An 11,305-nucleotide genomic window follows, 5' to 3' on the forward strand; every position below is an offset into this window, starting at 1 on the left:
AGCTTTCAATTCAAGTCGAATTTGTAACGTTTTAACACACTTTTTAATGAACGCCACATTATAATTGTCCATTTTAACACTCACAAGTAATACTGATAACTACAGGCTATTTCAACAGTCAACACGTATCTTATGATTTTAATAAGAAAATTCCCGAATATAGGTACATTCGCGCGCGTGCAAGTTGACTAGAGTGTTTGTTTATATAGTTTGAGTGGCAACCTCGCGCGCAATCGCTGTCTTGTGGCGCGCGGTAAAAACGAACCGGCAACGTTTGCGGGAGCGGCGCTCCGAATTTTGCTATTTTTTCATAGAAAATCTTCTGTTTCACGCGCAGGACTCTGACAAAACTATCTCTTTCACTCCTATTGGATTTCGTATTAGAAAATGTACTAAATATTTTTTCATTGGAGCGCAATCGTCAGCGCTCCGCTACGCGCGTTATATAATACAGTATTATAACTACAGGTGTATGGAATGATGGAATGATGGATATATTCATTGGTATTGCCAGTCGTTTTTTACGATTACGATTGATTTTAAATAGTAATAATTAATATTAATAATGAAATTAAGGAGTATGATTTTATTATAATTATTTATGGGAGTTCACTGCACCAGCGCTCCTTAGGGCGAGCCGCCTCTGTCTGACACCATCTTTAGTTATATTCTGGACACGGTGTTTATACAAGAACGAACCGAATTTAATGGGTCTTATACTCAGTCCAGCCGAAGGGTCTTCCTGAGTACGAGACACATATACTATGTATGGTCCACTCTCTTCGCCAGTGTAGGATGGGGGATTCAAAAGAATTGGGTCAATATATACGTAGTTTGGGAGGCTGGGATAGTATAGTCGTGATCAGGGATATGGCGTTTGGAGGGTAAAATGTCAGAGTCTTTAGAGGAGTGATCGGAACGGAGCCTTTTGTGGCCCGTAGACTCTGCTTCCATCATTTCACTCTGTAAATCCGGTGGTTTATTAAGATCCGGAGGGTCAGGACCCATATTGCAAAAGGAAAATTAGTTTTCTATTGCTTACCCAAACAGCACAAACACAACAAAAAGTTTGGTATCACTAAAAAAATAATAAGATAATAAAAAACAAAAACAATCTCTGAGACACGTGTTTTCTCAGACACAACAAAGCAGCGAAAAAAACGACACATTTTTTCGTAGACATCTCACTGTCTCACAGGTTAGATCTGTGCACTGTCTATAGTCTTTGACAAATGAAATGTCACATTTGCATAATCTATGGTCACATTGCACAATCTGACATTTTTATTGCAATTTTCATTGGATCTCTTAACGTTTTCTTATTTTACGTTTGTTCAAAGCTCATATTAATTATTCGTTATTTCTTAACTTTTATACCATGTTGAACATAAAGCATGAGTTACCAAAGCGTTTTATTTATTACTGACAAACATTTATTTCAGTTACAAACCATGTTCTAAAGGAACTTGTTTCCAGTGTCATATTTGCTGACTGACAAAAGGTGAAAGTGTTTTATAGGTATTAGCCATGGCTTGTGTAGAAATGCAGCACGAAAATATGGAGTCTGAAAGGGAAGAGGGTGAAATTGTAGATGAGCTCGATGATCTATCAGATATTTCGTCAGAGGAAGAGTTTTTATTGCGACAAAGGTTAGAAATTCTGGAAAACTACAACAATGTCCTTGAAAGAAAGGAGGCTAAAAGAACATCTCTGGGCACAGGTTAGTACGGATTAGTATTTTAAATCATTCAAGCCTGTGAAGTACTCATATTATGATATTTGCAATCAGAGCCGGACCGTGAACTCTTGGGGCCCTGGGCTGAAACTACCCAGGGGCCTTTTTTTTGGAAATGTTCATATAAGTTTCATACTTACTTTCGCAATTTTGTTATTTTAACATAATCAAATTTTATTTTAAATCGTTTCATTAGTTGAGGAGTCTATCGCAGACAAACAAAGTGACACAAATTTTTTTATACATAATATAGAGATAGTAAAAAAATAATACAATACCTTATGTTATTAATTTATTATAAACAAGCTTTCCACCCGCGGCATCGCCCGCGCAGTCAAAGAAAAACCCGCATAGTTCCCGTTCCCGTGGGATTTCCGGAATAAAACCTATCCTATGTCCTTTCTCGGGTATCAAACTATCTGTATACCAAATTTCATGCAAATTAGTTCAGTAGTTACGGCGTGATTGAGTAACAGGCAGACAGACAGAGTTACATTCGCATTTATAATATTAGTAAATATGGATTAGTAAAAGAATCTGTCAGATTATGTATGAGATAGTTATGTTATTTAAATAATAATTTAGCTTAGTAAATTAGAAATCAACCTTTCTCCATTTTTGTGCTACAATTTTTTTTATTTGGTCATCACATTGCAAGTCTTTTGTTAGATCACAATTATTTATGGAAAGAAGTGATAAATTATTTAGCCGATCATTCGCCATTGTTGTCCTATATTTATTTTCTACATATGACATCTTGGAGAAGGAGCGTCCTGCACAGTTAGTGATTTAAAAAAATCTTTAAAATGGTGTGATTTTTATTGAATGCACTCATTTACTAAATGCTCGTCTACGTCATCGGATAGTGATCAATAATGTGACGTGCACTTTCCAAATCTATTTTAACGATGTTTTTGTCACAAATCCATTAAAAATTTGAATTTTTTGCTTTATATCTGATAGACTTGGCTCTTTTTATTTAAATCCATAATCAGCTTATCCAAAGCAAAGTTTAACGTGTCCCTTTTAAATCTTTCTGCACCGTATACTGCGAATTCACCTGTAGACTTATCTTAAAATTTTGGAGTAATGCGTCTCTTGTTTATTTCATTATTATCTATTGCCATACAAGTACTTAATTTTTTAGCTTTCTCTTCGTATTCCTTTAGCTTCTGATCTGATTGGTGACGTTTGTTGTTCACAAAGTCTTTTAACGACACAATTAACTTGTTGCCCTCACAAATGTCTAATTCAGGGCTTTGTATTTTTTTATTAACTAAATGAAATCTCTCCAAAACTTCTTCCCAAAAAATAATCAAAATTGCAGTCTCGGATTTCGCCATTTAATTGAATAAATTTTGTGCCTCTTTCCGGAAATCGACTTTCTTAATCTCATTATCACTGAATCGAGCTAGCGAGTTGGTCGTTATGAGACAAATCTGGAGTAGAATCCATTACAATTGAATAGTATTTTGTATCATCGTTTTTTATTTGACTTATTATTTTTTTAAGTAGCTGGCGACCCATAACGTCAATAATTTCCTGATAATGGTTTTAGATAAATACGATATTATTTTTTTTGGTCGCAGCTCCAGTTGTTCAATATGTTGAAAATGAAGCGATCGAACTCTGCCAATAGCTCAAGAGACCCCATAAAATTACCATTGTGTGGAGAACCAAATACTTCCTCGGAACCTCTAATCTAAATGCTAAGCCCCGTATACTCAAAAATTTTACCACTGCAATTACCCGTTTTAGAATATTGTGATAATATTCTGTTTCTTTTGTTATTTGCTCCTCAAGCTACTTGCCAAAAACAAACTTGTTTTCTTTTCGTGTTTACCACATTAACATTGATTTCTTATGTTCATTAGAATTTTCGTGGCTTTCTAAACAAGTTCCTATGTGTTTCCAATCAGAAAATCCACACGTAGGTATATTGAGAAGAGGTTGTAGAAAAACGTTTTCATAGTTAACAAAAAAGAGCGCCAACGCTGGTTGAATATGTAAGCCAAGATCTTTCCAGTGATTGACCATTTTTCATTTTTTTTTTGTGTCAGTGTCAATTTGAAAATGCGCTGTTTTTTTCCTCGTATTTCTTTATAATATACGCTAAGACCAACAGGAGCACTGCGGATAAAACCGCGGGGCACAGCTAGTATATTATTGTTAATATTATAAAGCTGAAGAGTTTGTATGTTTGTTTGAACGCGCTAGTCTCAGGAACTACTGGTCCGATTTAAAAAATTCTTTCGGTGTTAGATAGCCATCATCATCATCATCATCACGCTAAGACCGACGGGATTGGAGCCACGTGGGTGAAATCGCGGGGCGCAGCTAGTTATTAATTATGTATAATATGTCGTGGCCGTATCGTAGATTTGCTCATATATATATTAAACTGGTTTATTGTCTTTCAAGTTAGTGCCGCGGTGGCAGCCGGCGAGTGCCAGAAGTGAATCGTTTTTGTAATAGGAAATAGTTAGGTTAGGTTAGGTTAGATTTTGTTAAAACAACGCACTAGACGAGCGATCAAAGCGAGCGTGCCGTGGCAGCGGCCGGCGAGTGCCAGAACCGAATCGCTTTTTAGAAAAGATACAATTACAATAATATACTGGGATAAATAAATATAATTATAGGATTTTAGACGCATTTTTTTTAATGTAAGATATCCGCAGTTTCCATAGTACTCGAACCTCTTCGTCGTAAATTCTTTGCCATAGCAAAAGAAAGTCATAACTTTCTTCATATTTTAATTAAACGAATTATGAAGTTGTTAACTGTGGATAATAAAATTTTCGCCAGCGGCCGCCATCTCCACACAAAAACACAGCGCTTGCAGCGCCTCTACCAATGATTAATGTAACTACTTTACGGTATGATCAAATAATTTTGATCATTTCGTGAAAAAACCGCGCGTTTAGTTGCCCATATCGAGAAACGATTTCTTATCATTGATCTGCTCAAACCACATCATGATGTGGCCAATAAACAATAATTAACTATTTCATGAAATGAGCAAATCTACGATATGGCCACGGCATATATATTAAATAACCAAATAGTTTCAATAAATAAGATTTAATTTCTATAAGTTGAAAATCAACATCCAAACATCCTTTTACATGTTAGCAAAAGTTATTAAAGTAAGTATGCGATTTTTCATCATTTTTTTTTTCGAAAACCGACTTCACAGATTTTTTTTTTCAAATTATCGCCTATTTTTTTATCGGGGTATGGGGGCCCTTTTAACCTCGGGGCCCTGGGCTGCAGCCCATAAAGCCCATGGGTAGATCCGGCCCTGTTTGCAATTATAAAAGAAGTACAAGAATGAATAATTTAATTCAATTGCAGTTGATTGTTACTTACTATATACTTACATACTTGCTGTGCTATACAAACCATAATTAAATATAAATAAATATTTTAAAAGGTACATATATCAACAAAATAAAAGAAAGTTGTGATGGTTATGTCGCCGTCATCTGGTTGAGTCTGCTATTTGAATAAGGACTAGCGTTTATTAAATGACGACAATGAGTTCAAGTGAATTACCAGCCCAAACATTAATTTAACAAGTCACTCACACACACTCAAATCAACCAGTTAGTTGAAAGTTACAGATTTAACAACTTGATGATTCAAATAAATATTGTCATTCAATGAAGTCTAGTCAGTCAATCGTATGGCAAATTGTACCAATAACCATTTAAAATTAGAAAATCTTCTAAATAAATTTAGTCCCTTCTAGAAAGCCACAGCAAGTGCAAACACACAAGTACACAGGCGGCTCAAGCAGTTAACAGCTGAGCGACATATACGGACTGCTGAGCAGTCGGTCGTTGACTGCTCGAGCTGTTTCTACAAACCGCGCAGTTGACTGCTTGAAGCGGTCCGTGTATGGCCGCCCTTAGTTTTGTGCATAAAAATATTCAATAAAATTTTGGTTATTATTGTAGTTTTAAGTACTATTGTTTTAGTGGCTATATTATGGACTAGCTTTCCACCCGCGGTTTTGCCCACTCTTTCAAAGAAAAGCACGCATAGTTCCTGTTCCTGTGGGATTTCCCAGATAAAACCTATCCTATGTGTTTATCCAAGTTACCCTCTATATGTTTGCTAAATTTCATAGTAATCGGTTCAGTAGTATTTGCGTGAAAGAGTAACAAACACACACACACACACACATCCTCACTAACTTTCACATTTATAATAGTAGGATTAGTTAATCTTTGGATACACATTTAAGTAAAAAAGGTGTAGAGTAGGTAAAAAAAAGTACCTCAGGACTAAAAATATACTAACAGACAATATCAACTTATCAAGACTTAATTAGTCCCTCATGGAGTTTTTTTTCTCTTTGAATGTCAAGAGGCCCTGTTTTGTTATTTTCCCCATGGCCCTTGATTGCACAGCTACACTACTGAATCAGTGCAATTTTTTAAGAACAAATTAAGCTACAAAAAAAAAAATTGAATACAGATTGATTACTCGGCCTGATAAACTATGTACATATCTTTATTGTATCTTTCTGTTCAAAAGTTACTGCCAGTTCCTTGTTAAAAATGGTAAATCAAGTGATATTTGTAAGAATTTTTGCACATATTTGTACATAATTAAAATTGTAAAATTATTGATAATCATGGTGTCCTTATCTACTCTTAAGACTCTTAAGAATTTCTTAGATTAAACCTACCTTAAATAATAGTAAAATACATACTTCCATTAATATGATTGAAGTATTATATATAGAAACAAATCCAATTGTTTTTAAATCACAAAATATTATTCAGTGTCATTATAGATATGCCATTTATAAATTATTCATTTCTAATGTTTATCTATCTCCCTACTGCTTGTATTATGTATAGTTAATGAATAAATAAACAAGTGTGTTGTCATTAAAATAATTTTTGTTTAATAAAAGATTGTTTTGTTAGTTGTATTTAAATAGTGGACAAATAAATTTAACATTCAGACTATATTTGTGTAGATAAGAATCTTGCATTTTAAAAAAGAATATCAGTTGCCCAACTTTTAATTTGTTACTGTGTAAAATCTCATGAATAATAAAAGATCCCAAATAACAATTTTAGGTAAACCAAATAAAACAAAACCTTCATTTTGGCAAGAGTTCACAAAAGTATCAGATGATAAAAATGATTCTAATACACAAGAAGTGTACCGAGTTACTCGAACTGAAAAATACCTAAAAAAAACTAAAAAGTCAAAGGAACAACCAAAAGAAATTGAGCCTTTAAAAAATAACAGAAAAAAATATGCTCGCAGTAAAAAGGTTCTACCAATGAAAGTGGTGAGTGAAACCAGTGAAGATTCAGAGGATGATGAATACAAGAATAAAAGGCGAAAATTAGCTGATGCTGTCACTCTTAATAAAAATAAAGTAGACACAAGTAGTTCTTTAAAAGACAGACTCGCCAAAATGCTTAATGCCAATCAGACGAAAACTGCAGATTCTTTTATTATTAAAAATCCAATAATACTCACAGGTCCAAATACCAAACCAGCCCATAAAACTAGTTTAAAAGCCAACGCAGACATTATTTCTTTGAATAGTGATTCCACCGAGAATAATGCTATTGAAAATCCAAATGTATTAAATGATCTTATAGATACAGATGATGATATAAAAATTATTGAAAATGTTGGTGAAGACTCACATGATACTGTTGATGCGGGAATTGTAGAACAGAAGAAAGATTTACAACCTAATGATAGTGGCGCAAGTACTGATGAAGATTTAGAGTCATTGAGGCAGCATGCTTTGAAAACAAAATCTTCCAAATTAAAATTAGCTCTTCCTGATGTACAAAACATTGTTGCCAATAAACCAGATTCAGAAGACGAAGATAGTGACACTGCTGAGTTGAGAATGATTTGCTTAAGGTCAGCATTGTTGAAAAAAGCAATAGAGATGAAAAAGAAACAAAAATTGCAGAAACGGTTGTCCCAACATTCAATTATGGAAGATGACTTTTTTGAAAATTGTGCTAATGATAGGAATGATACCGAAAATAATACAGATGTTGAGAATGTTGATATGGAGATTGGTTCGGATGGCGATGAAAAGAGTAAAGATGGCTGTGATAATAATAATATTTTTAATGAATTTGATGTTAAGAACTTAAAACAGTGTACAGGTTCAGTTAAAGTAGCCAAAGAGGATGAATTGGAGGAAGATGAAGATTTATTAAGAGCAAAATTATTGACATCTTTAAGTAAAAACCTTCCTAATCTAGTAGATATAAATACATTAACTAATACTGAAGTTGAAGTTGCTAGAGAAGTAACTAAACCAAGAACAGAAGTGGTGAAAAAAATGAAAATACCAGAAGATAAGAAATTTATTATAACGCTTGGTGATTCAGACTCTGAAGGTGAACATGAAGCTACGAAAAATTTGACAAAAATGCACATGAAATTGGCAGAGCAAACAGAATTTCAGCAAAAACTTGACCAGTTTTTGAAATCTACTAGAATGGAAGTCGAGAAAAATGCTTTACCAGATGTTGTTCAACCTCAAGCTCCACCAAAACCAACTCAGAAATTTGTTCCCAAGGTTGGAAAGGACTCTAATTATATCTATAATATATTCTTTTTATTTCAGGATAATATTGTATTAAATTCTTCCTTTATCTTCCAGGCAATGAACCATTTACCAAAATCAGAACAAATTGAATATAAAAACTTAGTGAAAAGAATGGCTGAATTAGAAAAATTGAAACAGGCGCGACAGCTCTCTTTGAATAATTTAAATAAGCCTAGTAGTAAGGAAACACTAAAACCTAGAAATAATTCAGTAAATACAATGGAAGTGAATGCTAAGAAATTAGAAGAAAAGATTGCTTCATCAAGGTGGGGAAAAGATAATTTTTACGTAAGTCTATTTATTTTAAACATTATTTGAGCCGCGTATTTTTCGTTTCAGAAAAATGATTGCCGAGGAATCAGCTAAAATGTTAAAACTAAAAGAGGAAGCAACAAAGTTGTCTCAGAGATATAAAATAGTTTCCAATGAACTGAGAAATATTACAACGGCAATCACCCTTAATAAGAAACAACAAAGAAATGTGCAGAATGGATTATCGAAAATAAGACTGCAGCATCAAATGCTTTTGAAGAGGTTTGGTTGTGTTCAATTATTTACTGAATTTCATCATTTATTTATCACTAATTTATACAGAGTTATTTCGTAATTTAATATAGTTACTTTTTACTGTTGCTGACTAGAGTATTATGTTTGAGTATAGGTTCAAAATCATTTGTCAAGTATACTACTGATATTTATTTCTGTATTTTCAGCTCAACTACACTTAAACATTCCACACCCCATCCGCCTTCCAATACCAATAATAAAGTAATTAATAGCACGAAAAAACAGAAAGAAAATGAACCATTAGTTAAGGAACATAAAAACCCCAATTTACTGAAATCAGTAAAAGTTAGTGTAATAAATGATTTAAATAAGGATACGTCTACAATTAATAATCCACGATTGTCAGTTGAAATCGATGTCAGTAGCAATAAAAAAGTAGTTAAAGCAAAAACGCCGACCAAAGAGAGAACTGTAGATTTCCAAAAGACTGAAGACCATATCGGTGAATTTAGTGATATGAATAATTCGATTGTTAGCGGAAGGAAAATGGATGAGGATAGAAATAAGCATGAATGTGAAGTCAAAGACTACATATCTCCGTTAGATGCTCTGGGACGGACAGAGTAAGTATTTGTGTCATACATTGCAATTATTTTGAGGTTTTTTGGCGAATTTAATAATTTCAATGTCATAGGCGTTCTAAAAATGTAAGGAACTCAATGAATGATCGTAAAGTGGATGGCATATGCGTACGAACATCGCGTACGGGAGCGGCGATGTAAGTATGCATTGAAACTGTCCACACGCGCGCGCTTGCACCTAACTTTTCTAAAATGGTTATTTTTCAGTTGGAAGGAAGATCCGAACGCATTCCTGTGCCCGTTCGAAGTTGGCGGCACTTGCAAGGACACCGACTGCAAATTCCTACATTTACAATCACAGACTCAATGACATTACACAAAATCACACAGACACTCGCTACGCCACAGAAAAAAACACAAAAGACACACACATACTCCCCTTTCCCTGTAAATTGTGCCAACTTCAACCGTCGACGGATCCTTCGTTCGAGTGTAAAGTATTAATCGATTTGTTTATGCTACATGCATGCTATTGGGAGTCTCAATCGATTTGTTTTTCGTGTTGCGATTTTAGATGTGGTTTAATGCTTTTCGTATTTTGTATCACTGGAATGGGGCATTTGTTATAGCAAGATATGGTAAAATGTAAATAATTTTCTTATTAACGTATAGGTAGATATTAACTTGCAAATATATATTATTATTCACATTTTGCCTTGCATTTTAAAAACATGCGTCATCACTCGTATTTTCTCAATTGCATCAAAATAATTTCAATGATTCTAGTTTCTACCCTTTTAAAGTATCTATTAAACCATTTTATATTTTTATTTTTATTTTATTCATTATTTATGCAATTTCTAGTTGGCGAGGCATGCGCGGGTCGCCTTTCTCTGGCTGTGGTAAGTTTTAAATAGTGGTTTTGTAGTGATTAAGACTCAGGACTGGCCGTACAGTGTTCGACGCGCACCGAATGGTAAAACTGATGTGATTGTGTTATTTAATTTATAATATTATTAATTATATATTATTAATAATTATACAAAATATTAAACATAAAAATGTACATAATGTAAAAAGTTTTAAAAATAAACGATATAAATTATTGTAAACTGTTGTTTTATTTCTTAGCTAAGTAATTTGATCCTTTGCCCGTGAGGTGTAATTGGGTATGAAATAAAAGAACTCGTGAAAAACAGATACTTTATTCAGATATTGTAAAAGAAAATACCAATTAATATTCCTTCACATTGATACACATTTAGACAAAAATACGTATATTCTGGAATGAAATTCGATATATTTATTTATAGAATTCTTAAAAAAAAAGAGATCACATAATGACTAGACACAATAAGGTACACATCGTGACAGAATAGTAACTGTGGGCGAGATAGAAATAGGTATCTAACATTCATTTGAAAATATGGTATTTTATTATTAAACATTATTCGATTCGCTAATACTCTCATATAAAACTCTATAAATTCATAAGATTTATTTGGTGTTTCAAAAGCTCAAATAACACTTTATAAAGGTACATAATATAATTTATTAAATCCCGTTTACAATCCAATACGGGATAGTTTTACACATTTATCAGTTATCAATAACAATACATTTAAGATAAATAGCCCACAGTCGAGGATAGTGGATACACACTGGTATATAGGAAGATACTATGGCTTTAATCTTTAAACACGTTAACTACTGGACAATACAATCGCCCTTAATAAATTATGTAAGTCGTAATAATGACCTCATACGGCTTACCCAAAATATAACCTTAGATAGTTTAACAAATAACAATTAACTAGGTAGTATTAAATCTTGTAAGCAGAATGACTGAAAATAAATGAGGAAATTTTTGCC

The 11,305-nt window shown here is 33.3% G+C and overlaps 1 protein-coding gene across 3 annotated transcripts; it reads left to right on the forward strand.

Moving 5' to 3' along the window:
- Positions 1 to 1,274: 1,274 nt before the first annotated feature.
- On the forward strand, positions 1,275 to 10,526 carry LOC123691703 (uncharacterized protein PFB0765w-like). 3 transcript variants are annotated; one of them, XR_006751443.1, is made up of 7 exons: positions 1,275 to 1,720; positions 6,832 to 8,315; positions 8,400 to 8,611; positions 8,685 to 8,879; positions 9,059 to 9,475; positions 9,701 to 9,930; positions 10,298 to 10,526. XR_006751443.1 is itself a non-coding variant. In XM_045636227.1 (6 exons), the coding sequence occupies exons 1-6, from the start codon at positions 1,528 to 1,530 to the stop codon at positions 9,801 to 9,803; spliced, it is 2,604 nt and encodes an 867-aa protein (XP_045492183.1). In that variant the 5' UTR covers positions 1,275 to 1,527; the 3' UTR covers positions 9,804 to 10,526. The 3 variants fall into 3 exon arrangements, 1 of the variants encoding a protein (XP_045492183.1); XR_006751442.1 differs by having other exon boundaries at positions 9,701 to 9,925; XM_045636227.1 differs by having other exon boundaries at positions 9,701 to 10,526.
- The last annotated feature ends 779 nt before the right edge of the window (positions 10,527 to 11,305 follow it).

The sequence above is a fragment of the Colias croceus genome, chromosome 5 (genome assembly GCF_905220415.1).
Source record: "Colias croceus chromosome 5, ilColCroc2.1".
NCBI lineage: Eukaryota > Metazoa > Arthropoda > Insecta > Lepidoptera > Pieridae > Colias > Colias croceus.